Source organism: Scyliorhinus canicula, chromosome 17 (genome assembly GCF_902713615.1).
Source record: "Scyliorhinus canicula chromosome 17, sScyCan1.1, whole genome shotgun sequence".
NCBI classification, from domain to species: Eukaryota; Metazoa; Chordata; class Chondrichthyes; order Carcharhiniformes; family Scyliorhinidae; genus Scyliorhinus; species Scyliorhinus canicula.
In genome coordinates this window covers 97,206,291-97,234,217 of record NC_052162.1, presented here as the reverse complement: position 1 = coordinate 97,234,217, position 27,927 = coordinate 97,206,291, and the positions used below count along the sequence as shown (strand labels likewise).

Sequence of the window (27,927 nt, the reverse complement as noted above, 5' to 3'; positions counted from 1 at the left end):
ATGTGCTTTCCTCAAGTCCAATCACCGTGAACCATAGCTGTCGCCGCTCAAGAAGGTAACACAATAGCTATTTCCGGTTGGTCCACTACCTCCAAGGCATCTGACTACCTCGGGTTAGCAGCACCATAAAAAACTTCCTCATGTCCCTTAGAAACAGCACCCAACTCAGTCCATCAGCGACCAAAACGTCTTTATCCCTCAACGGGTTTTTTTTATGTAGGAAGTGTTTTTGTTTCTCATGGGAACACCAGAATGGTAAATTATGATATCATGTATCATCCACTGATTATCTTGCTTTATTAATTGCAGGAGCTTCAACCGATCCTGTATCTATTCCTGACTTCCTTACACTAACGTCAAACATTGTACTGAACCATGTAGCTTGCCGGCCCTGGCTTACTTGAGACAATAGCTCAGTTTTCTTCAAACCCCTTTTGTCCGTTATCATTTTCCTTACAGCATGAAGTGTATACTTGCCATTATTCATTTTTTTTTTAATAACACCACTCGCACATTTAATACAGTTAACTTTTTGTGGTTACAACCCAATTGAATCCATACATAACAGTCCCTAGCAACTTACAGTTTAAGACTAGGGAGGTTATGTTGCAATTGTATAAGGTGTTAGTGCGGCCACACCTGGAGTATTGTGTTCAGATTTGGTCTCCTTACTTGAGAAAGGACGTACTAGGGCAGCACGGTGGCCTAGTGGTTAGCACAACCGCCTCACGGAGCTGAGGTCCCAGGTTCGATCCCGGCTCTGGGTCACTGTCCGTGTGGAGTTTGCACGTTCTCCCCGTGTCTGCGTGGGTTTCGCCCCCACAACCCAAAAATGTGCAAAGTAGGTGGATTGGCCACGCTAAATTGCCCCTTAATTGGAAAAAAATAATTGGCTAATCTAAAATTTAAAAAAAAAAAAAAAAAAAAAAAAAAAGAGAAAGGACGTACTGGCGCTGGAGGGTGTGCAGAGGAGATTCACTAGGTTAATCCCAGAGCTGAAGGGGTTGGATTATGAGGAGAGGTTGAGTAGACTGGGACTGTACTCATTGGAATTTAGAAGGGATCTTATAGAAACATTTAAAATTATGAAGGGACTAGATAGGATAGATGCGGGCAGGTTGTTTCCACTGGCGGGTGACAGCAGAACTAGGGGGCATAGCCTCAAAATAAGGGGAAGTAGATTTGGGACTGAGTTTAGGAGGAACTTCTTCACCCAAAGGGTTGTGAATCTATGGAATTCCTTGCCCAGTGAAGCAGTTGAGGCTCCTTCATTACATGTTTTTAAGGTAAAGATAGATAGTTTTTTGAAGAATAAAGGGATTAAGGGTTATGGTGTTCGGGCCGGAAAGTGGAGCTGAGTCCACAAAAGATCAGCCATGATCTAATTGAATGGCGGAGCAGGCTCGAGGGGCCAGATGGCCTACTCCTGCTCCTAATTCTTATGTTCTTATGTTCTTATTACAGGGGCTGGTTTAGCTCACTGAGCCAAATTGCCAGCTTTCAAAGCAGACCAAGCAGGCCAGCAGCACAGCCCGACCCCCGCACCAGCCTCTCCGGACAGGCGCCGGAGCGCGGCGACCACGAAGGGACCCCCCCACAGCAACTTCACCGAAGCCCACCCGTGACAATAAGCGATTCTCACTTCACTCCATTTATTCATTCATTTCATCTGTAATAACTGTTATACTCCCCAATGGCACATTGGTTGCCGCATTGGTTACAAATTCCCCTCGCGGCAGCAAGCTGCCGAGATTGTTAAACTATTGTCATTTAAAATACGGTGGTCCTCGTCAGTCGCTGCTGTCTGCCGAGACCCTTAATAACTCCACCGCGTAATAAGCCCCTCCTGGAGACCACAGATCTCCCATCAGCTAACGTCCAGTTAGAGATGTCTGACCGGAGGTTTCACTATTCAGTAATAATTTGATATTTTGATTTGTTGCTAACCCGTAAGGTTTTTCTTCCGGGCTCTATCATTTAATTCCCTCAAATATGTGGCCAATTGTATCATTAGTTTTCCCCCCATACTGTCTGAAACCTTCTTCTTCAGAGTGTTGTTCAGGTTCTTCATCTGTATTATTGTTGCTTCATCTGAAACTCAAATGAACAGGTCAAAGGCGGAGAGGGCCCTATTTCTTTATTTGTATCTTCCTATCCTTGCTTGGATATTCCAGAAGTACCATCTCCAGGACCTCTGGATTTCCATTGCCACCATTCCTCTTTTTCTAACTTAGTGATTCAATAAGGTCGAAACTGTCCCTGATACATTTTGGATATTGCTACTGCATCTACTTCAATGTTTTAAATTCTGATTGTGACAGGATAAGTTCCAAACATAATGTTTTCACTGTATCATCTGTCCTATTGATGCTGCTAACAGGTTTCGGTTCACTGGCATCCTGACACCCACACCCAAACATTCATTTTTCCCTTGTCTGAATGAGTTGGGGATATGATCTAACCTATAGCACGGCATCATTGCAGTGATACAGTCTCTAACACTGTTAGGCTAATTTTATGTCCCCAGGTCATCCCAACAGCATAAACTATGTACTTTCTCACAAATCGATACCACAAGTCTGTCACTTGTCCACAAGCTGGCACAGCCTTTTAGAGTCACATTGTTGTCAGCCAAATTATCCTCGCAGTAATTGCACGTTGTCATTAATCTACCATCCCACTTACACTGACACTTCTTGGATTCAAAATCCACCCTGTGGTCACAAACCTCAATCATTAAAGTTGCCTGATATTGCACAAAACAATCATGTCAAAACTGAATGCCCCAAATCTCCCTGGGGCTGCAGCATCGCCCCATCGCTGTCTTTGCAAATGCATTACCAATTCTCCTGAATACCCAGTATCTGTCAATCTCCTGGGTTTCATATGACTACTACCTGCCCAAACAATCAGGCTACAGTATGCCCCACAGCCCTGACATGTTGTTTCCTCACGTTCACTGTGAATCATTTGAAACTGAGGGCTATTAATCACTGTCCTTGATCTATCATTCCATACATTTAATTCTTTACTGATTCTGTTCCTACGCTCATTGCCCATAGGCTGCCTATGGAGTATCATAATTCCTCTGTTATCGTTCAATTTGACCAGAATTTTTAAAATTCTGACACACTTTCGTTTGCTCCAGGTACCATGGTTCTCTAATTCAGTTGTATGTTCACCCAAATTTTTTATGATTTGTCTGTACCTGTCACCGCCTCACTGATTACTTTCCCTGTGGTTTTATTCAGCAGTTTCACCCACACTTCCTCTCTGTTATCAATTGGTTTTAATATCCTAATTTTTTCCTGCATCATCTTAATTTTATTAAATCTTTCCCTGTCATCAGATTCTTATTTCCTGATACTGCAAGTAATTCTCCAATCTAACTTTGGGTCTAACGTTTCTATTGCCTAATACCCCCTCTGTAATGTAATCTCTAACTTCTGGTCTAATACCTTTATTCCTTAAAGCTCCTCTGCAATGTAGTCCAAAAAAAAAAAAAAAAAAAAATCCATAACCTTTGCTGTATGAAAATCCCCGATCAGTAAATTTGAGGTGTAGTGAGTTTCCAGAGAAAATACTGAAATCTCAACAAATTTGGAACACACCGAACAAACAAAGGAGCACATGGTGGACACCGAGTGCCTAGTCTTCACATTTCAATTTAGATTCCATTGTTCTATTATTCCATAATTAATTTTTTTGCAGTCAAGACTATGCTGAGTTGCAACTAATCATTTACAAATCCCAATTTATACATTTGGATTTCACTTTTTGTTTGCTCCCTGAGAATTATGTTCTAATTAACTCCCATAACGTTAATCATTATTACTGATTTTCTAAAGAACTTTCAAATACTTACCCCATTTTAAATCTCACTTTAAAACCTCCTAATTGATGTTCAACTGCGTTTTGCAAAACACAACATTTAAAAACTAGGAATGCACGAATTTTTATTAAACGGACTCTTTCATTCATTGGAGATCTCCATTCAACCAAAAGGAATTCAAATCATTATACTTTCATTCATCTCAACCAACCAAACAATACAAATTGGAATTATTCAAAGAATTAAAACAGAATCTCTTGTTTTTTTTCTGAGAGCTCTACGACACGATTCGAAACGTCCCCTTGTCTCTGGTTCCCCCGAGTGGCCATTCATCTCCCAATTCTCTGTTTCACTCAAAAAAAAACATATCTTTCAACAATAGATTTTTAACTTAGCCAATTATAATTGTACGGAATTGAACTGTCCGCAAACATTTCATCCGCGGTCTTTTACTGAACTGTTTCGGCGACATCCCAACAACCCGTTAAAGACCTTAACCGAATTAAAGTGTAATTTAATATAACCAATTTTAATTTTCTACTCACATGCAACTGACTGACCAGGCAACATTCCATCAGTCACCAGCTGAATTGTAACCTCATTCCAACCCTCAGTCGTACCTGCATTGACTGAAATCACTTCTTCTAATCCGCCAGACTGACCTTTGATTTCGTCGAGACGATCTTACCTGATCAAATGCGAGTGATTAGACTGTTAGCAGAATACGAGAGAGAGGAAAATCGATATGGCAAGTTTTATCTACTCATATCGTGGGCCCATTTCCTTTTTCCCCTTCTGAGAGCGGTCCAATTCTGATTTCGCAGATGAAAGGCGAGCATGTAGAGAAATCCCGGGTTTCGGCACCAAATGACAATCCCTGATCCTTTTCACCAGTCTGGACTCAATAAAATCTGAGACGGATCTGCAGGTATCCATTATTGTTTTATTTCCATCAGCTTGCAAGGCTGACTCACTCGTGGGACCTTAGAACACGCAGCTGTCTTCTAGAGCTCCCAAAAGCCAGTGAGAGCGAGGACAAAGAAATCACAGCACATATTGATTGAATGACATCAAGATTCGCATTCAAGCTTCCCAGAGGTCAATGTATACACCCCCTGACCTGGCCATATATCCTGATTGGCTAACTTCGCATTTCCCCGTCCTGGCCTCTTGTTACCCAGAATCCTTTTCTCCATTCTCTCCATGAGGCAAATCTCCCTTCCCCCCTTCCTAGCCATGCTGTGCTCATCCCTTTGTTCTCTGTCTGTGAACTCATTACCCTCAGGGTCCTATTGTCCATCATATTCGTTTGTTCACTTCCTCACACCTTCTCCCTATATGAGCCACCAAAATCAGTACCCCCCCCCCCCCAACTACTGCCTTCAGTGTCTCTCATACTGTTGCTGCTGAAACCTCCCCTGTGTCATTTATCTCCACATAATTCTGGATCGCCTCCCTCGCCGCCCGCACAGCTCCTCATCCGCTAACAGCCCTACATCTAATCTCCAGTGTGGGCTTGGCCCCCCTTCTTGCTCACCCATAAATCCACCCAGTGTGGGGCATGGTCCGACACAACAATCAACAATTACACAATATCTACCACCCCCTCCTGGAAAGCCCTGTCCAAAATGAAAAAATCAATCCGGGAGTGCACTTTGCGAAAATGGGAGAAAAACAAAAACTCCTTTGATCTTGGCCGACCAAACCTCCATGGATCTACCCCACCCATCTGCTCTATAAACCCTTTTAGTTCCAGCGCCACAGCTGGCACCCTCCCTGACCTCGAACCTGACTGTTCCAACCTCGGATCTACCGCCCCCCCCCCCCTCAATGATCAGCCTATGTGAGTTCAGGTCCGGGATCTTCTCTAACACCCACCTCATAAACTCCGTGTCATCCCAATTTGGTGCATAGTTATTCACCAATACCACCGGCATCCCCTACAACTTCCCACTCACCATAACATACCTACCCCCGAGTCCACCACTATGCTCCCTACCTCAAATTGATCAGAATCGCCACCACCCTAGTTTTAGAGTCTAGCCCCGCCCAACCCATCCCTTCCTCAGCCTAGTCTGATCCACCACCCTCAGGCTTGTCTCCTGTAGCATTGCCACGTCCGCCTTTAAGCTCTTCAAATGCGCAAACATGCGCGTGCTCTTGACCGGCCCATTCAACCCTCTCACGTGTTCTCCCTGTGATCAGCCCCATGTGGGCACCGCCCCCCCCTCCCCCACCTGTCGATCAACCATAACTCTTCTCAGTCCAGCCTTCAGCCGGCGTCCCACGCCTCTTCAGGCCCGCCCTTAGGCGCCCACCATCATTGACCCCCAGTCTGTCTCCAAGCACCAGCCCCACTCATGTCAGAAGATCAATGCCCCCCTTTCTCCCCCACCATAACAAAATAACAATCCCAACCACCCTCAACAAGCTTATCACCTGCTCGCTCCCCCCCCCACTGCGCTTCTGTGAGCTAGTCTGCCCAGCTAGCTTGGTAGCCCCCGCCCATGGCGCTAAGCAAGCTACCCCCCACTGATCCTCCCTCCGCTTGAACATACGTATGCAAACATTACAGACCCAGCAAAAACAAAGAAGAAAATTCCACCCACTACCCCCATTAAGAACAAAGTTAACCCGCAAACAAAACGGAGCAATGGCCCCAAACTTAATGCAAAACAATACATACAAAACCAGAAGAACAAAAGAGAAATTTAGCAAAAGATCAAAAACACATCTACTCGCCCCCAAGTTCAATGTCTTCCATCACCTGCCAGTCCCCTGTCTTTAATAAAGTTCATCGCCTCATCTGGCGATCCAAAGTAATGTTCCTGGCCCTCATTAGTGTCCCACTGGGTGCTGGGTACAGCATACCAAACCTCACCCCCTTAAAGAGGGCCGATTTCACACTGTTAAAACTCGCCCTTCGTTTGGCCAGTTCTGAACCTAAGTCCTGGTAGATACGCAGTTCATTGCCTTCCCATGAACAGCTCCTCATCTGCCTGGCCCACCTCAAGATCTTTTCCTTGTCCAGGAACCGGTGTATTCGTAACACCATCGCCACCGGCAGCTCATTCCTCAGTGGCTTCTTGATAAGCATGCTGTGCGCCTTGTCCACCTCCAAGGGCCGAGCAAACGCACCATCCTGAATTCAAAATTGCTTATTGTCACGAGTAGGCTTCAATGAAGTTACTGTGAAAATCCCCTAGTCGCCACATTCCGGCGCCTGTCCGGGGAGGCTGGTACGGGAATCGAACCGTGCTGCTGGCCTGCTTGGTCTGCTTTAAAAGCCAGCGATTTAGCCTGGTGAGCTAAACCAGCCCCAGCAGCTTCTCGAACATACGCACCACATATGCACCTGCGTCCGATCCCTCGCTGTGCTCCGGCAGGCCAACAATCATCAGGTTCTGCCTGCGCGATCTGTTCTCCAAATCCTCCACTTTCTCTTGCAGCCTCTTCTGGTGGTCCTTCATGAGCCCTATCTCCACCGCCATCGCGGCTAGCTGGTTCTTGTGCTCAGGCACCACCTCTTTCACCTTCTAGATCACCTGGCCCTGGGATTCCAATCTCTGTTCCACACGATCAATCGGGTCAATTGGGTCCAGGTATTCCATGCATTGCTGAGTGAATTTCTCCTGAAGAAAGACCACCAGCTGCTCCATTGACCAGTGGGCCGGCAGTTTTGGTCCCTGACCCTCCGCCATATTCTCCTGTGCTGCAAACTCCACTCCCATCTTCAACCAACGTTCTCTCCTTTTCAGACCACTTCTGGTCCATGAAACCATACACTGATGGGGAATCCTTCTCCTCTACTTCACCAGTCTCCTGTTTTGACTATCAAATCCACCGCAGATAATGGGAAAAGGCCCAAAAGATCCACCACGAGTGGGATCTACCAAATATACGACCATTCACTCCATGGCTGCCACCGGAACCAGAGAAATAGCTTTTACTTGGCTACAATTGACAGCTTCCTGGCAGCCAGACGTCTGGATTGTTTCATTTCATTTCTATTCATGCTTCAATGGATCTCATGTATCCTGGGTTGAACCTGATCACAATTTATAAACATCTCTTTCTCAGCAGAAAGCACTTAACTGCTTTTCAAGTGGCCATTATCTGTCAATCATAGCTGGATGTTTATCAACAAAATAGTTAGTTTCTTTCCCTTCTTCTGCCTCTTCCTCCGAGCCATACTTGAATATTGCACCTGGGGTATAGCTGGTTTATCAATGATGATGCAAAGTTGATAGTTGGCTTAAGGCATGTGAGAGGGCACAGGTGCTCTCAGAGGGGAAGAAGGATGCTAGGCAGATGATTAGGCTTGAACAACATGTTGCATTCTTCCTGGCAAGTAGCCACACTCCAACGAACAAGATGGTCAGTGAAAGACCTGACACTTTAAGGAAAAATTGCAGCAAATGGGGACCAGATGTCCCAGGGGATCAGAGGCCCCCAGCTGTATGCCCTTTGGACATGGTGGTGCCCTGGTACTGCTGGTGCCACCTGGCCAGACTGGCAGTGTCAGCCTGGAATTCTGGCAATGGCACCTGGGTGCCAGACTGGCATAGCCAAGGTGTGTATGTGGCATTGTCAGCTGGCATGGGGCACTGCCAGGGTGACAGGTTGGCACTGTGAATTTGGCATTTTTTGTGCATGCACGACAGGGCCAGGGGTGTCCTGTGTGGGTCGGGGGGTGGGGGTGATGGGGCTGGGTAGGGACCCTCCCATAGTGAGTTTGTACTGGGAGTGTCAGGGGTCGCTTTGGGGGCCACGGAGTTCAGGACAGCATATAAAAATGACGTCCCAATCTCTCTCTATAAAGGGGCATTCTGGCGAGAGGAGCTCCCCAGTGTACGAAACGGGAGTATGTGCAGCCTCTGCATTGAATAGCCATGTGTTTCTCGATGCCGGGAAACACGCAGCTAAACGAGCTCGCCATGGAACTTTGTTCCTATTAAGTTGAATCGAGTTGTATAGTTTTCTCTCCTAAATTCTGTCCCAAGCTCAGCTTATTTATGCTGAAACCCTCCAAGTTTTACTTCTATTAATTTGGAGCACCCAATTATTATTTTTTCCAATTATGGTGCAATCTAGCTTGTCCAATCCACCTAACATGCGCATCTTTGGGTTGTGGGGGTGGAACCCACCAGATACGGGGAGAATGTGCAAATGCAACACAGTGACCCAGAGCCGGGATCGAACCCGTGTCCTTAGAGCTGTAGTCGCAGTGCTAACATTCGCTACCCTGCCACACCAACTAAGTTCTGTTAACTAATCCTGTGCTCGATGAATTACAAAAATGTCCATTTCCCGTTCCATTCTACTCCTTTAACATGGGTTTGCTCCTTTCCTCTTCTATTTATTGCCATCATTTTCTCAAGCTCAATATCAATCCATTATCTTCTTTCCTTCTGTCCTTTACTTCCCCGATTTTCCAGTATCATGAGGCAGGATCTATTAACTTTGGGTTCAGTCTATTGGAACATGATCCCTAGTTGAATTTTTTATTTTCCTTGTGTACATTAACCTCTCAAGAATTCCTGTCTACATTCTCTACTTTTGTCACCACAGCCTGCACATGTTGGCGCCCATTTTCAGATCTAGGGTGGGATTCTCCGGCTGCATCCATCGAATCCCGCACAAGGTGAATGGAGTTCTCCATTGTACATGGCTCATCCGTGGCATTTTTGCAGTAGGTGAGGTGGGAGAATCCAGCCCATAATCTATTTTCCATCCTCTGACATGACAACACTGCTAATCTATTTACTCCTCCAGGACAGTGAGAGTAATTGTTACCCGATTGAGAAAAACAGCATCAAATAAGCACACTGTCCTTTATGATTCTAATCTCCATCAATAGAAAACCACAACGTCGGTGCACATTCTGTTTCAATCCAAAATGAACATACGTTACTCAGGAGTATCTTTGCAACACATGTCCTAGAAGCATTGAGAACAGGAATAAAGGATGAGGATAGAGAGATCATCAATTTTACAGAGTGACAACTCCCTTTGTTTTTCAGCTCCATTAATCTTCAAGTAGCTGTGAGTGAATTGTTCTATTTGAAATCAATAAATACTGATTATAGTATTCCTTCAATCTTTAAGAAAGGACACAGTGGGAAGTGATACACTATAAAATATTCATTCTCTTTCAGAGATCACTCAATCTTCAATATCAATATTCTTCACTTTGAAAGAGATGAATGAATTCAAGGCCATTTATGAAAAGGATGGGCTGGGGGCTGCTGTGGCTCTGGTACAGGAGAAGGTAAATGAGCTGCACAATACAGAGCTGCACATTGCAGTGACAGGGGAGTCAGGCGCAGGGAAATCCAGCTTCATCAATGCTATGCGAGGACTCAGGAGCATTGATCAGGGAGCAGCTACATCTGGTATCACACAAACGACAATGGAACCAGCTTCATACTCACATCCCAACCTGCCAAATGTTCTCTTCTGGGACTTGCCAGGACTAGGGACTTTGAAATTCCAAGCAGAAATTTACCTGGAGAAAATGAACTTTAATAAGTATGATTTCTTCATCATTATCTCAGACTGTCGTTTCAGAGAAAATGATGTAAAACTCGGCAAAGAGATTAAACGGCTGGGGAAGAAATTCTACTTTGTTCGAACTAAAATTGATAATGATATCCGTGCTCTTAAACTGGAAGGTAGAAAGTTTAACAGAAAAGAAGAACTGGACAAGGTCAGGGATTACTGTGTCAGCAACTTGGAAAAGACAGGGATTTCAACATCTGCTATTTTCCTGATATCAAACTTTAAAATTAATAAGTTTGATTTTCCAGCATTAAAGGAAGCCTTCGAAAATGATCTTGATGATATAAAAAAACATGTTTTCTTGCTGTCGCTTCAAAACACAACAATAGAGATTATAGAGAAGAAAAGAAATGAGCTAAAGAAACAAATCTGGATGTGGGCCACACTTTCCGGAGCAGTGGGAGCGGTGCCAGTTCCTGGCCTATCATTTGCCTGTGATCTTGGAATACTGGCTAAAACAATCATTGATTTCCGTAAACATATGGGTCTGGATGATGCCTCTCTTCAAAGACTGGCTGACAAAACAGGGAAACATATGGAAAATCTGAAAGAAGTGGTAAAAACTCCCTGGTTGGGTGAAATCAGAAAGGAATTTGTGAAAACAGCATTGCTGAGTTCAAGATATGCTGCCATTTCAGCAGCTGAAGTAGCTCTCGATTGGATGCCAGTCATTGGTAGCATCTTTGGAGCAGTATCATCTTTTGCTGTGACCTACAAATTTCTGAATGATGTACTGGATGATCTTACAGACAACGCAAAGAGAGTGGCGAAAGCTGCATTTGGGATTGATTAAAATGGTCAGCACTAAAACATCGGAACACTGAGCACAGATAAATCATCATAAATTCAAGAAAGAAACATACTGGTGTGTTGATTTGACACCTACCACATCCTGAGGACAATGCTAATTAGTCTACAACAAATGAATGACATTTGAAGTATCCTGTTGTAATGTAGGTTGGATAGCAAAAGTGCTTCGAAAGGTTAGTCATGGCACGAACCAACTCCAGCCTCCTGGATTACCTTGATCTACTGCAGTTCGCCTACCGCTGCAACAAGTCCACAGCAAATGCCATCTCCATGGCCCTGCACCCTACCCTGGAACACCTAGCTAACAAAGACACCTATGTCAGACTCCTATTTATCGACTACAGCTCAGCCTTCAACACCATCATTCCTACAAAACTCATCTCCAAAATCCGTGGCCTTGGCCTCGGCTACTCCATCTGCGACTGGATCCTGAACTTTCTAACCCACAGGCCACAATCAGTAAAGATAGGCAACAACACCTCCTCTACGATCATCCTCAACACCGGTGCCCCACAAGGCTGTGTGCTCAGCTCCCTACTGTACTCCTTATACACCTATGACCGTGTGGCCAAATTCCCCTCCAACTCAATTTTCAAATTTGCTGATGACACCACTGTAGTGGGTCGGATTTCAAACAATGACGAGACAGAGTACAGGAATGAGATAAAGAATCTGGTGAACTGATGCGACGACAATAATCTCTCCCTCAATGTCAACAAAACGAACGAGATTGTCATCGACTTCAGGAAGCGTAGTGGAGAACATGCCCCTGTCTACATCAATGGGAATGACGTACAAAGGGTCGAAAGCTTCAAGTTTTTGGGTGTACAGATCACCAACAGCCTGTCCTGGTCCCCCCATGCCAACACTATAGTTAAGAAAGCCCACCAACGACTCTACTTTCTCAGAAGACTAAAGAAATTTGGCATGTCAGCTGCAACCCTCACCAACTTCAGATGCACCGTAGAAAGCATTCTTTCTGGTTGTATCACAGCTTGATATGGAGCCTGCTCTTCCCAAGACCGCACGAAACTACAAAAGGTCATGAATGTAGCCCAGTCTATCACGCAAACCAGCCTCCCATCACCTGACTATCTATAAATACCGCTGCCTCAGAAAGGCAGCCAGCATAATTAAGGACCCCACGCACACCGGACATACTCTCTTCTACCTTCTCCCGTCAGGAAAATATACTAAAGTTTGAGGTCACGTACCAACCGACTCAAGAACAGCTTCTTCCCCACGACCATCAGACTTCTGAATGGACCGACCTCGTATTAAGTTGATCTTTTCTCTACACCTTGCTGTAACTGTAACATTATATTCTGCAGTCTCTCCTTCCTTCCCTATGAATGGCCTGCATTGTTTGTACAACATACAAGAAACAATACTTTTCACTGTATACTAATACATGTGACAATAATAAATCAAATCAAGGTCCCAAAAACAGCAAGTATGAGAGATTAATTTTTATTGCTGTTAGTTGGCCTGGTGACTAGGAGAATTCACATGCTCTTCAAATAATGCCAGGGAATCTTTTATATCTACATGGACAGACAGCAGGACTTTGGCTAAAACCTCAATGGAATGGCACCATTTCCAATATTGCAGCAGTCAGCACTGCACTAAAGTAGCAGCTAGACAATGTGCTCAGGTCTCTGGTATAAATGTGAATAAATTAGAGAATGGCCACAATTAAGTTCTGAACTCACTGAGCTTTTTCCTCCATTCCACACACTGAATATGAATAAATTAGCAAAGAATAATTAATGAATAAATTTAATTAATGAATAAAAACATCTGGAATTGTGACACCTCTCAGTAACATTGACCATGAGACATAGAACATGCATTGCAGAAGGAGGCCATTCAGCCCATCAAGTCTGCACCAACCCACTTAAGCCCCCACTTCCACCCTATCCCCGTAACCCAATAACCCCTCCTAACCTTTTTGGTCACTGAGGGCAATTTATCATGGCCAATCCATCTAACCTGCATGTCTTTTGACTGTGGGAGGAAACTGGAGCACCCGGAGAAAACCCACGCAGACACGGGGATAACGTGCAGACTCCGCACAGATAGTGACCCAGTGGGGAATCGAACCTGGTACCCTGGCGCTGTGAAGCCACAGTGCTATGCACTTGTACTACCATGCTGCCTTATCAGTGATTATCAGAGACTATCAGTGATTGTCTCAAAACCCACTTGGTTCACTCATGCCAAACACGACCTTCCCCTTCAGTTTGAAACTTCACTTAAGCAAACACCCCCAGTATGGACATAGTTCCCAAAGCAACACATATGCACACTTTTAAAGTGAATTTATCGGGCAGCACAGTGGTGCAGTGGTTTGCACTGGGACTACGGCACTGAGGACCTGGGTTCGAAACCCAGCCCTGGGTGACTGTCCATTTGGAGTTTGCACATTCGCCTTGTGTCTGCGTGGGTTTCACCCCCACAACCCAAAGATGTGCAGGTTAGGTGGATTGGCCATATCTTTTTATTAAAACAGTAAAACATATATACAAGGTCAATTGGAAAAAACAGTAATTTTGTGTTGGAGAAACAGGGCACCCTCCCCCTCAGTACCAATGTACAGGGAGGGAGGGTAGGGTACTCTGATCATTAAAACAGTTCACAACACAGTTGTACAAAAAAAATGATATAAGCGCTAAACTTTACACTAGAGAGACCGGATACCCTCACCTCTGTACCAACAGAAGGGAAAAGAAGGAGGCGGGGGGGGGGGGGGGGGGGGGGGGGGCAGGGAAGAGGGGAAAGTGGGGTGGTGAGGAGGGACAGAGTCGGGGTGTTGGCAGAGGGGGAAGCCCAATTGGACACTGCCTGAACTATTTACGGAGGCAGAAAAACAAAAGAACCTTCAATTATGATGTGCCAGATTCCAGGAATCCTCCAGAGGGGGTGAGGGGTGACACAGTGTCAGGCACGAGTGAGCCCTGCACCCCACTGCAGAGAGCCTCATGTGCACCCTCCGCTCCTGACACTGGGCAGCTGACAGCCTTCGGACAGTCACCCTCCGGCCCTGAATCCTCCACCACACTGAATGCGCCGCGTGACATGGGCCCACCAACCAACAGAGGGGCTGCCTTGATTCCGCCACCGAGATCATCGACAGGCGGGATCTCCTCAGGCTCCTCCTGGGGTCCCGGGCTGTGGGAGGCGGTAGTGCAGATGCCTGCTCCGCCCCCATCGTCTGGTCACTGGACGGGCCCGAAAATAACTCTGGAAACAGCTCCGGAATGGTGGTGCCCGAAGACAGTGGTTGGGACAGAGGATCTTCCAAACTATAACCCGCTGAGAACTTTAGAAGCACGGGTTTATCGCTGACCCCCTCCCCTGAGAAATTTAATAAATCCGGGGTGCTAAATTGTACTGGGTAGAACTGGCCCTCTACGGTCCCATCCGACCCCGAAGACCCCTGCTCGGGGGACAGCGGCAGCTGCTGGGATTTCCTCACTATCCCCCCGCCTCTTTTCTTTTGGGAACTGGGCGTGATATCTATGGAAAAGAACCTGGAGTGACGCCATTTGCGGAGGAGAGGGTCACACACCGGGGAGACCTCTATCTCTGGAGGCTCCTCCAGGCTGACTCCTTGTTCCTCAGTGCATGCTAAATTGCCCCTTAATTGGGAAAAAAAATAATTGGGTACTCTAGAATTTGTCCGACGGGTGCCTGTTTTGCACCGGCTGTCCCCTTACTTCTGGTATAGGATTATTCCCCACCTTCAGGATACTGAGGTCCCCAAGTGAACAGGGTTCATCCCGAGGGGTGTACAGTTAGTCTGTTCCACAGGGGCAGTATGCACACTGACTACGGTGGTTTGATCTAGAGACGGTGTGCTGCCTTCAAGTAGTAAGGCCAAGACCCCTTTATGAGGCCCTGTAAAGATGGGTGGTTCCAACATTTGGGGTGTGCCACAAACAGCATCCAATTATTGTATAATCCCATTGAGTCAATTGCTGTATAATCCAATGCAATAGAGTCAATCCAATCGTATAGAGTCAATTGCAGTGTAATCCAATGGTATAAAGTCAACTGCAGTGTAATCCAATGGTATAGAGTCAACTGCAGTGTAATCCAATCGGATAGAGTCAACTGCAGTGTAATCCAATGTTAGAGTCAATTGCATTATAATCTAATACCATAGAGTCAATTGCAGCGTAATCCAATCGTATAGAGTCAATTGCAGTGTAATCCAATAGTACCGAGTCAATTGCAGTGTAGTCCAATAGGTTAGAGTTAATTGCAGTGTAATCCAATAGTACCGAGTCAATTGCAGTGTAATCCAATAGTACCAAGTCAATTGCAGTGTAATCCAATAGTACCGAGTCAATTGCAGTGTAATCCAATAGTACCGAGTCAATTGCAGTGTAATTCAATATTATAGAGTTAATTGCAGTATACTCCAATAGTACCGAGTTAATGGCAGTATAATCCAATAGTACAGAGTCAATTGCAGTGTAATTCAATAGTATAAAGTCAATTGCAGTGTAATCCAATAGTATAGAGTCAATTGCAGTGTAATCCAATAGCATAGAGTAAATTGCAGTGTAATCCAATAGTATAGAGTCAATTGCAGTGTAATTCAATATTATCGAGTTAATTGCAGTGTAATCTAACAGCATAGATGCAATTGCAGTGTAATCTAATAGCATAGATGCAATTGCAGTGTAATCTAATACTTTGGAACCAAATAGAATGCATCCAAATCTGCCTGACTGCAATTTCCATTTCTGTCATGTTTTAAATGATTGTTTTAACAATTTTGATTTTTGAATTGGAGAAGCAATTAAATAAAGAAATCTACACCATCACCTTTAATTATCTCTTGTCCAGTTAAAGAGCAACATGCAATTATAAGGCACAGTTCATGATCTCCGCATGTTCCAAATGCTTGAAGCCGATGAGATGCTTTTGAAATGTTGCCACTGTTGAAATGTTGGAAGTATGGCAGCAATTTTGCACACAGGAATCTTACACAAACACAAACAACAGTGAGATAATGAAAGCTAATTGTTTTTCAGTGGTGAAGCATTAACTATTGGCTCACAGAAGGGATAACTGCCCTGGTCTTCTTTAAGAGAATTCCATGGAATCAGTGACATACATCAGTAATTGAAGACAGAGGAGCTCTCCCTCAGTGCTGCATTGGAGTGTTAGCTGAGATGTTTGTGCTCAATCACCAAGTAGTCCACAAACTACCTTCTGACTCAGAGACATGAGTACTGTTGGATAACGTGGACGCTGGGATGACACAGGTACAAAAGGGGTCACTTTTCGGGAGTGCGGGAGTTCTCCCCTTGGCACGGGGCAATCACACAGCATGTTCAAGGTGCTTAGTATTATCAATAAAACTTTATTGTTGTTAGCCCCTCCACCAGTTATTGGAACCCAATACTTCTACAAGTACAATTAACAGATACCTGCCTTCTGGACAGTGTTGTACTGCCTTGGGCTGCTCATATTGTGGGCCTTATTAAATTAAAATAACTGGAGTAAATGTGATGAAAAGCAACTTAGAATTTAGAATAGTACAGCACAGAACAGGCCCTTCGGCCCTCGATGTTGTGCCGAGCAATGATCACCCTACTCAAACCCACGTATCCACCCTATACCCGTAACCCAACAACTCCCCCTTAACCTTACTTTTTTTTAGGACACTAAGGGCAATTTAGCATGGCCAATCCACCTAACCCGCACATCTTTGGACTGTGGGAGGAAACCGGAGCACCCGGAGGAAACCCACGCACACACGGGGAGGATGTGCAGACTCCGCACAGACAGTGACCCAGCCAGGAATCGAACCTGGGACCCTGGAGCTGTGAAGCATTGATGCTAACCACTATGCTACCGTGCCACCCTAAGATTTTACTTCAATTTAAGATTGACAATACACCCCAGATTCTACTCAATTTCTCACATCAACTCTAATATTCTGTGTGTTTTCACAATCTCACTCTGTGTACATTTCAAAATGGGTCTGAGGAATTGAATTGGTCCAAGATCAGTCAGTTATAATCCCCACTGTGATAATCCTCACGAGGATCATGAGAAATCACCCATTGATCTCCCTATGGGGTTTATTGAGTACGTGTTCCCATGGTAACGGGCTGCGGTCCGTCCAGCTGGGGCTCATTTTTGAGCCTTTAAAATCCAGTCCCTCACACAGACTAGGATAGGAGTTCCTGTCAGTCCTGGACTGGGACACACTAATATTGTATGCTGCAGGTGCGGCTTTACTTCGGGTTAAAATAATTTTCATCATGTCTCCTGGGCTACTATGCTGGCGATGAGGAGCAAGAATGTGATTTGGGAAGCCATGCTTAAAAGAAGTGTACAAAGGAATCCCAGAAATGCCGTTATTTTTATTTTGGAAACTCGTGCTGCATGATGTGAGTGTGTTAGATTGGCCTTGGTACTCCTATAGACTGCAATATTTCTTTCATGCAAATGATGACCAACAGAAGGTAACCCTTTTGACTGTCTGTAGACATTCGGCATCCTTAAGAGCCTGAAATACCTGGCAGCCCCGTACTCAAAACTATTTACTGAGCTGGTGGACTTAGTGGCAAACCACTAACATCTGAGACCATCAATTATTCTCCAGCACTACAGGTGGAGAGCCTGTAACGGAGTTCCTGACTAGGTTCAGGAAACTGGCTGAGCACTGGCTGAGTATGGACAATGCAAGATGGAGATGCGACAGGACTGGTTGGTATGTGGGATAAACAACATCAGGACACAGAGAAAACTGCTCGCGGAACCCGCCCTGGTGTTAAAAGAGCCATTGAACTAGCGCTGTGCCTGAAAAATGAGCAAAAGGGGTCCAGGAACTTCAAGGTGCAATGGACTGCAGCGTGCTCAGTTTTGGACATCCACATTATGGGAAAACCAGACGGGCTGCAGACAACACCTCCGCGCCCACCACCTGGGCGTTACTGAATGACGACACGCAATGATATGGACCAATGACCGCAGAACTCCAGGACTGTTAGAGACCCGACATCAGAAGACTTCAGGGAGCAGTCATGAGAGAGCTGCGCCTGCGGCCGAAGGATATGCCCAAGGCAGGGCTTCCAGAACTGTCAGGAAGTCCTGAGACTCCAGCGACTGAAGTGACTCCTGCCTCAAGCAGGAAAATTGGGTATTTCATTCAAGCGAGGTAACTTATCTCAGCTACTGCGTCGACAAGGATGACCTGTACTCTGGAGAGGACAAAGTGAAAGCTCTGAAAGGGATGCTGACCCCGCGAAAGACAACAGAATTGAAGTTATTCCAAGGCCTCGTGAATTGCATTATTGGCACCCCTGACACGCATTGCGAAAGAAGTGGTCGTGTTAGGTGTCACTGTCCGAAGCATTCACAAACGAAGCAGGAATTTAAAATAAGTGTCTGCCTATGGGGGCAGAAGTCATTAGTTTGTAAAAGGCTTGGTAAGTATTCAAGTGCACATATGAGACTTTCTGAACATTTTCAGCGAGACGATGTTGACTGGATTTGATCTGTGATTGGAAAAGCAATTACAGAAATATTAGTCATTTATCATGTCAAGGCAGGTACCGAGGGCACAGTGACAGTTTCCATGGCGATTGTACATAGGGACGAGTTGCCAGACTCATGGGCCATATTTCCATCCCATAATATTTTGCTGAGCAACCTGTTTCTAATTTCCCGGTGACTCATGTGTAGAAGGTTACAGCTCGTTCATTGCTGATGTTACAACAGCCAGGGCTATTGTGCGGTCAATTCTAGCCCCACGTGACCCAAAAAACACAACACAATTGAATTAAGCAATAATTCTTAGAAAAATATCTGTAGTCTTTGGACCTTGACTGCCCAATAATACCTGTCTTGACATGATAAATGACTAATATTGCTTTTCCAACCGCAGATCACTAGATTTGTAAATTTAAACACAATAACTTTTCATTTATAACAAGAACTATTCTAAAATATGCAGCATATTAGCTCATAATCATCAGCCATAATTGCTGCCTGCCTAGCCGTCTTCACCCTTTGGTCTTCAACGTGGGTTCTTATTATAGAAGGTTGGAAATTCTTAAATTCCTCCTAGAGAATGACCTCTCGCAGAGTCGCATAGGTAGTTGCAACTCCCAATGCTCACACCCATCCATCAAAATTGTTCTGCTTAATCCTTTTGAATTTGGCATACATCTGTCCCGGTTGTCTCCTCAAATTCTGAATCTTTGTCCTGGATGCTTCACGAACCAATTCATATGCATCCAGAATAGTCTTTTATACCTCTTCACAATTCTTGGACAACCCCTCTGACAGGGAAGCATAAACTTCCTGTGCCCACCCCGTCAATTTATTTTTCATGGGTATTATCCACTTTGCTCTTGGCCACTCCATTTGGGTTGCTATTTTCTCAAAAGCCTGAAAAAAAGGTTTATACCTCCTTCTCTTCAAATTTTGCGAGGGCCTGTAAAAATTTAAACGTATTGCCACTGGATTCCGTTCTAAGTTTCAGCCCCCCTCTGATTTCAGGCAGCTCCCAGATAATTTGCAGTGCTTTAAGCTGGAAGGTTATCTCTTTTGATTTTCCTCTCACTTTGTTTCTCTCTCTCCCTCATTCCAACCTCCTCATTTTCATCTCCATTTATTTTGCTTCATCTCCATTTCTTTTTCTTGTTTTTTGCCTCAACTCCATTTCTTTTGCTTTCTTTCTGCCTCAGCTGTATTTCTCTTTGTTTTTGCTTAATTTCCAATTATTTCATTTGCAACTGGATTTGAGCTAATTCTACTAATTGTTGCCATGACCCAGGCTGTGTTTCTTGCATTTCCTTCGAATTTAAATGTTGAGCAATTAATTCAGTATCTCCAACTTCCTAGCTCTAGCTGGTATCCCTATTTCTAATTCCCCTCCCATTTTGACCAGCTTATCTTTTCCAAGCTCTTTTAAATAAATCAGGGATAAGTCTTCCATCTGAAGAAAACACTTAGCAGTTTCTGGAGCCATCCTGTTACATCACTACAAACCTGGTGTCTCTTTATTTTAAACTGTAACCCACACTTCGCTGTCTACCATTCCAAAGATCGCGGGCGAGCCCTGAAATTCTGTTTTGATACCCTCTGCTAGTGTGCGTCAATTCCAGCCCCACATGCCCCAGAGTCACAACACAAGTGAATCAACAAATAACTTTTATAAAAAACCCAAAGTCTTTGCCCCTTGGCTGTCTAATAATTACAGTAACCAGTTTTGTAGGTTTAAGCATAATTACTGTTTATTTATAATAGCAATCATGAGAAATATACAGTAAATACAATTGGTTAACTATCATCAAACTCCTGACTGCAACTTTAACTGCCCCACCTTCTACCCACACACAGAAAACAGAGAAGCACAGAGGGGTTGGGTCGAAAGGGTGACAAATAATGCGGATGAAATTCAAAAGATAAGGGGCGGGATTCTCCGTTGGCCGACGGCAGATGCGGGAAACACGATTGGTCAGAGAATCAGTTTTGGCACTGAAATCATGGCGGGCGCCAGTTTCATGCCAAATTGCAATTCTCCGTTGACTTGACAACGGCGTCAAGGTGCCCCACTCCACACATACATTAAGCGCCGTTGGCATATCAATAGCGAGCCTGACCCGGAGTGCAAGGCAGCCATGCAGCTGCGTACGCCACTGACTGACCACTGTGAACTTAGGGCCACAGGTCCTTTAGGTGCCCCCCAGGGCACCCTTCCAGGAGGTCTCTGGCTCCAACCGACCCATTAGCGGGATTGGAATGCTCCAGCTCAACCAGTGCCAACTTGTTGGCTAGGATAGGGTGTGTGGGGAGTGAAGTGAGTATAAGTGGCTTCAGCTTGTCAGCCTCCCGAATGTCAATCTTGAACCCAGTTAATGCCACACCATTTATCATTAGAATAGATTGTGTTGGGCAGCACGGTGGCCTAGTGGTTAGCACAACCGCCTCAAGGCGCCGAGGTCCCAGGCTCGATCCCGGCTCTGGGTCACTTTCCGTGTGGAGTTTGCACATTCTCCCCGTGTCTGCGTGGGTTTCGCCCCCACAACCCACAAATGTGCAGAGTAGGTGGATTGGACATGCTAAATTGCCCCTTAATTGGAAAAAATAATTGGGTAATCTAAATTTATAAAAAAAAAGAATAGGTTGTGCTCATGCTAGCCCCTCCATGATCGCTGAATCAGTCAAGTTACCAGGCAGCGTACAGCCTTTTGGGCCAATTCATTGACCAACATCCAATAAACCAAACCAAGTCTTTACTGATCTTCTGTCAGTGGTCAATCTCAGTTTAAACCAGCATAGCCTTCGGGTTTCTTTTGTTTGAATGAAAGGTACAGCCTTCTTACAAGCTGCTTGCCTTAAAGTCACAGGTCCATTAATCATCCATGGGTCAAAAATGTAACAGCAAAATAAAAGAAATGGGGAATTAAGGAATAAAGACGGAACAAACAGGAATGAACCGAACAATGTAAAACAGTGAATCCAAAGCCTGTTTTATATCTCCCCAGATTCCCATTGGGAACAATGGTAAAAGGTGACAGTGAATCAGTAGCTTCCTGATTTCACACTTTTTAAATAGAGTACCCAATTCAATTTTTCCAATTAAGGGACAGTTTAGCGTGGGCAATCCACCTACCCTGCGTATCTTTGGGATGTGGGGCAAGACCCAAGCAAACACGAGGAGAATTTTCAAACTCCACACAGACAGTGACCCAGAGCCGGGATCAAACCTGGGACCTTGGCTGATTGGTAGTGTCTCAGAGGGATGTGTAAACACTTTAGAACAGGTCGTTATTACGAGGGAGGAAGTGTTAGGTGTATTAAAAAGTATTAAGATAGAAAAATACCCAGGGCCAGATGACATCTATCCCAGATTACTGAGGGAGACAAGAGATGAAATTGCTGGTCCTCTGACAGAAATCTTTGTGTCCTCATTGGCCACGGGTGAGATCCCAGAAGATTGGAGGATAGCCAATGTTGTACCATTATTTAAGAAGGGTTGCAAGGATAATCCGGGTAATTGTAGGCCAGTGAACCTGACGTCAGTGATAGTGAAATTGTTGGAAAAGATTCTCAGAGATTGGATCTATGCACATTTAGAAGTTAATGGTCTTATTAGTGACAGACAGCATGGTTTTATACGAGGGAGGTCATGTCTCACTAATTTGATTGGAGTTTTTGAGGAGCTGACAAAAATGATTGACGAGGGAAAGGCTGTGGATGTTATCTATGTGGACTTTAGTAAAGCATTTGATAAGGTTCCTCATGGCAGGCTGGTGCAAAAGATTAGAACACATGGGGTCAGAGGTGAACTTGCTTTATGGATCTAGAATTAGTTTGGCCATGGAAGACAGAGGGTAGCATTGGAAGGGTATTTTTTCCGAATGCAGGTCTGTAACTAGTGGTGTTCCGCAGGGTTCAATTCTGGGACCTCTGCTCCTTCTAATATACTTGGAAGAAAACATAGTGGGTCTGATTAGCAAGATTGCGGATGATACTAAGATTGCAGGAGTTGCAGATAGTGATGACGATTGTCAGAGAATGCAACAGGATGTAGGTAGGCTGCAAAATTGGGCAGATAAATGGCAGATGGAATTTACCTGGACAAATACGAGATGATGCATTTTGGTAGATTCAATTCAGGTGGGAGCGATAAAATAAATGGCAGAACCATCAGGAGTATAGAGACACAGAGAGACCTGGGCGTGCAGGTCCACAGATCCTTAAAAGTAGCAGCACAGGTGGAAATGATGGTAAAGAAAGCATATGGCATGCTGCCTTCAGAGAACGAGGTATCAAGTATAAAAGCTCGAAAATTATGTTACAATTATGTAGAACGTTGGTTAGGTCACATTTGGAATACTGTATCCAATTGTGGTCATAGCACTACCAGAAGGACATGGAGGCTTTGGAGAGAGTGCAGAAAAGGTTTACCAGGACTTTGCCTAGTATGGAGGATATTAGCCATGAGGAGAGATTGAATAAATTGGGATTGTTCTCCCGAGAGAGAAGGAGGCTGAGGGGCGACCTGATAGAAGTTTATAAAATTATTAGGGGTAAAGATAGGGTGAACAGTTGGAGACTTTTTCCCAGGGTGGAAATGACAATGACAAGGGGGCACAAGTTCAAGGTGAAGGGGGAAATGTTCAGTGGAGATGTGCGGGGGAAGTTTTTACATAGAGGGTGGTGGTGGTCTGGAATGCACTGCCAGGTGAGGTGGTTGAGGCAAATACGTGAGTGACCTTTAAGACTTATCTGGATCGGCACATGAGCAGCACGGTTTGGGCAGCACGGTAGCATGGTGGTTAGCATAAATGCTTCACAGCTCCAGGGTCCCAGGTTCGATTCCCGGCTGGGTCACTGTCTGTGCGGAGTCTGCACGTCCTCCCCATGTGTGCGTTGGTTTCCTCCGGGTGCTCCGGTTTCCTCCCACAGTCCAAAGATGTGCGGGTTAGGTGGATTCGCCATGATAAATTGCCCATAGTGTCCTAAAAAATAAGGTTAATGGGGGGGGGGGGGGTTGTTGGGTTACTGGTATACGGTGGATATGTTGGCTTGAGTAGGGTGATCATTGCTCGGCACAACATCGAGGGCCGAAGGGCCTGTTCTGTGCTGTACTGTTCTATGTCTTGTTCTTTGTTCTTTGAGTGACGCGAGCAAACATCCCAGCCAGGATATTGGTGCCCCTCCAGTTTAGATGCAACCCATCATTCTTGTACAGGTCAAACCTGTCCCGGAAGAGATCTCAGTGGTCCAGAATTCTGAATCCCTTCCTCCTACACCACCAGTTTAGCCACATATTCAGCTGCACTATCCTCCTATTTCTAGCCTCACTGGCATGTGGCACAGGGGGTAATCCTGCGATTACAACCCTAGAGGTCCTGCTTTTTAACTTACTGCCTAACTCCCTGAACTCCTTCTGCAGGACCTCATCACTCTTCCTGCCTATGTTAGTACAAATGTGTACTACGACCTCTGGCTGTTCACCCTCCCCCTTCAGGATGTTCTGTGTTCATTCAAAGACATCCTTGACCCTGGCACCAAGGAGGCAACAGACCATCCTGGAGTCTCCTTCACGTCCACAGAAATGCCTATCTGTTCCCCTCTATAGTCTCTAGCTATAGTCTACAACTATAGCTCCCCTGCACTTTTCCCTCCACTGCTGAGCATCAGAACCAGTTGTGGTGCCACTGTTCTCATAGAATCATATAATTTACAGTACAGAAGGAGGCCCATCGAGTCTGGATGAGCCCTTGGATAGAGCACCCCACGTAAGCCCACCCCATCCCCATAACTCAGTAAACCCACCTAACCTTTTTATTTTCGACACTAAGGACAATTTATCATGGCCAATCCACCTAACCTGCACATCTAAAGAAGGATACAGGCGGTTGGTCTAGATAGGACACATGATCGGCGCAAGCTTGGGAGGGCAGCACGGTAGCATAGTGGTCTGCACAGTTGCTTTACAGCTCCAGCATCCCAGGTTCGATTCCTGGCTGGGTCACTGTCTGTGCGGAGTCTGCACGTTCTCCCCATGTCTGCGTGGGTCTCCTCCGCATGCTCCGGTTTCCTCCCACAGTCCAAAGATGTGCAGGTTAGGTGGATTGGCCGTGATAAATTGTCCTGAGTGTCGAATATTGCCCTTAGTGTTGGGTGGGGTTACTGGGTTATGGGCATAGGGTGGAGATGTGGGCCTGGGCAGGGTGCTCTTTCCAAGAGCCGGTACAGACTCGATGGGCCGAATGGCCTCCTTCTGCACTGTAAATTCTATGAAATCAACCACCTGCTAACGCGACGACAGAAACTAACGTCGCTTCCAGAAATTCAATTTCTTTGAGAGAATCGCAAAACTTGCAAACAGATCTCTTTCAATTCAGTTCCGTTTTCTAAAAAATAGAATGCTCCCAGTCCACAGGACATCTGGCCTGTCAATGAGATCAAAGGATTGTCTGGATGATATCCACAAAGCTGAACCTTTAACCCACAGGAAATCTGGGGCTGGATTCTCCGTTTCTGAGGCTAAGTGTTGATGCCAGTGGAGAAAGTGTGGCGTTTTATGACAGAAAAATCAGCGCAATACCTGCACCGATTCAGCTACATTAAATGGGCTCGCACCGGTGCCATGTGGAACACAATCAATTCCACGAAAAACGGTGCCGGATTCGCCGGGTCCATAATTGGCACTCATGAGGCTGACACGCTGCAGCCGCACTTAAACGGTCCATCCCCCCCACACACACCAACCCAGCCAACAAGATGGCTGGAAGGAGAGCAGCGCCACGGTTCAGGGCCGCTGAGTTCAACACCCTCCTGGACGCCGTGGAGGAGAGAAGGATGACCCTATATCCCGGCCCGGGAAGACGGCCGCCAGGTGCCGCTATTCACTGTACCTGGGCGCAGGTGGCAGTGGCGGTCAATGCCATAGGCAACATCGTGCGGACTGGCATGCAGTGCCGCAAGAAACTCCACAACCTCCTCAGGGCGGCCAGGGTGAGTTGGCTGTTCCGTACGCCTGTCATTAACCCCAGCCCCCCCCACCCGGGGGATGGCTGAACCCCACCCTGCCCCACATGCCAGAACCCATGCCAACTGCGATGGCATGGTGCCCTGATAACTCGGGCCACCATTTACTCAACCCCCGGGCTGCATGTATCGGACCGTCTAGTGGTTTAATTATTTGTGTTTCTCCCCCCTCTCTCCCCAGTAGAAGGCCACACACAACCCTGGGGAGCGGGAGAAGACTGGAGGGGGAATGGCAGAACTGCGGCCCCTCATCATGCCCGAGCAGAGGACCCTGAACATGGCTGGTGGTCCAGAGGAAAGGAACGTCACCGGGGGGAGTGCAGTCAAGGGCAGGCAAGTGAGACCCAGCCTAGTTGCGGTTGCCCATGACACATGTGCCAAGGCTCTCCCCTTCCCTCTTTTCACCTCCGCCACGCTCCCCACCTCCCAGCCTTCTGATCACACAAGTCGTCTTGTGCCTTGCAGGATCTGCCAGAGATGGGGCCGGTCCATCTGCCCCCCCCCCCCCCACCCCACAATATGACATAATTTACCCTGCAGTTTGAGAGGGAGAAGCTGGAGTCAGATGTAATGGTATTACAATTAAATAAAACTACAAAGACATGAGGGAGGACAAGGGTATCTCAGAGCCGCTGCAGGACATTCTGGAGGAGGAGGCTGAACAACCAGCTGCCGTGGTGCATATAGGCACCAACGACATAGGTAACATATGGGATGAGGTTCTAAAGCTGAACTTAGGAAGTTAGGAGTTAAACTAAAAAGTAGGACCTCGAAAGTCGTAATCTCAGGATTGCTACCAGTGCCACGTGCTAGTCAGAGTAGAAATGTCAGGATGGATAAAAGAAAATGTGGCTTGAGAGATGATACAAGAGGGAGTGATTCAAATCCTGGGACATTGGAACCGGTTCTGGGGGAGGTGGGACCAGTACAAACCAGACAGTCGGCACCTGGGCAGGACTGTAACTAATGTCCTGGGGGGAGTGTCTGCTATTGCTTTTGGGGAGTGATTAAACTAACGTGGCAGAGGGATGGGAACCAATGCAGGAAGTCGGAGGGAAGTAAAGTGGGGACAGAAATAAAAGGCAGTAGGGGAAAAAGTGAAAAGCAGAGAAACCAAAGTCAAAAATCAAAAAGGGCCACAGTACAGAATACAGAGACTAGATAACTCAGTGAATGAGTCCAGTAGGGCTAAGACAAATAAAACACAGGGAGAGTGTACAAATCATGACCAGACAGATGGTCTGAGAAAACAGGGCAGAGAGCAAGTGAAGTCTAGATTAAACTGCACTTATTTCAATGCAAGAGGCCTAACAGGAAAGGCAGATGACCTCAGGGCATAGATGGGTACATGGGACTGGGATATTATAGCTATTACTGAAACATGGTTAAGGGAGGGGCAGGACTGGCAGCTCAATGTTCCGGGGTGCAGATGCTATCGGAAAAATAGAACAGGAGGTAAGAGAGGAGGGGGATTGCGTGTTTGATTAGGGACAGTATCGCAGCAGTACTGAGAGGAGTACTGCCGCGATACTGTCCGAGGGTTCACCCACAGAGTCTATATGGGTAGAACTGAAAAATAGGAAGGGAGAGATCACTTTGATAGGATTATACTACAAGCCCCCAAATAGTCAGTGGGAAATTGAGGAGGGTATATGTAAGGAGATTACAGATGGCTGCAAGAAAAATAGGGTGGTAATAGTTGGGGACTTTAATTTTCCCAACATTGACTGGGACAGCCATAGCATTAGGGGCTTGGATGGAGAGCAATTTGTTGAGTGTATTCAGGAGGAATTTCTCATTCAGTATGTGGATGGCCCGACTAGAGAGGGGGCAAAACTTGACCTTCTCTTGGGAAATAAGGAAGGGCAGGTGACAGAAGTCTTAGTGAGGGATCACTTTGGGACCAGTGACCATAATTCCATTAGTTTTAAGATAACTTGGGGCAAGGCTAATTTGATGGTATTAGACAGAAGCTTTTAAAGGTTGATTGGCGAGTCTGTTGGCAGGCAAAGGGACGGCTGGTAAGTGGGTTAACCAGGGTTCAGGGTAAGTACATTCCTTTTAGAGTGAAGGGCAAGGCTGATAGAAGTAGGGAACCCTGGATGACTCAGGATATTTAGGCCCCGGTCAAAAAGAAGAAGGAGGCATATGGCATGCAGAGGCAGCTGGGATCTAATGGATCCCTT

At 45.8% G+C, this 27,927-nt stretch overlaps 2 protein-coding genes across 6 annotated transcripts in view; one reads left to right on the top strand and one right to left on the bottom strand.

Moving 5' to 3' along the window:
* Positions 1-27,927, bottom strand: part of LOC119951485 — a 106,798-nt gene that overhangs the window by 49,571 nt on the left and 29,300 nt on the right. The window contains exon 4 of the mRNA XM_038774696.1: positions 15,367-15,957. Coding sequence (XP_038630624.1) covers positions 15,367-15,957 — 591 coding nt within the window. The remainder of the gene's footprint in view (positions 1-15,366; positions 15,958-27,927) is intronic.
* The window catches only part of LOC119951649 (interferon-inducible GTPase 5-like), a 49,043-nt gene that overhangs the window by 14,367 nt on the left and 6,749 nt on the right, over positions 1-27,927 (top strand). Inside the window, exons 1-2 of one of the 5 annotated variants that reach the window (XM_038774825.1) lie at positions 16,459-16,482; positions 25,926-26,074. The exons of 1 other annotated variant lie outside the window; for it this stretch is intronic. In XM_038774825.1, the coding sequence (XP_038630753.1) occupies positions 16,474-16,482; positions 25,926-26,074 (158 nt within the window). In that variant the 5' untranslated portion in view covers positions 16,459-16,473. Of the gene's footprint in view, positions 1-16,458; positions 16,483-18,642; positions 18,658-25,925; positions 26,075-27,927 lie in introns of those variants that run through there. 3 more of the 5 variants (XM_038774827.1, XM_038774826.1, XM_038774829.1) reach the window with 3 other exon arrangements.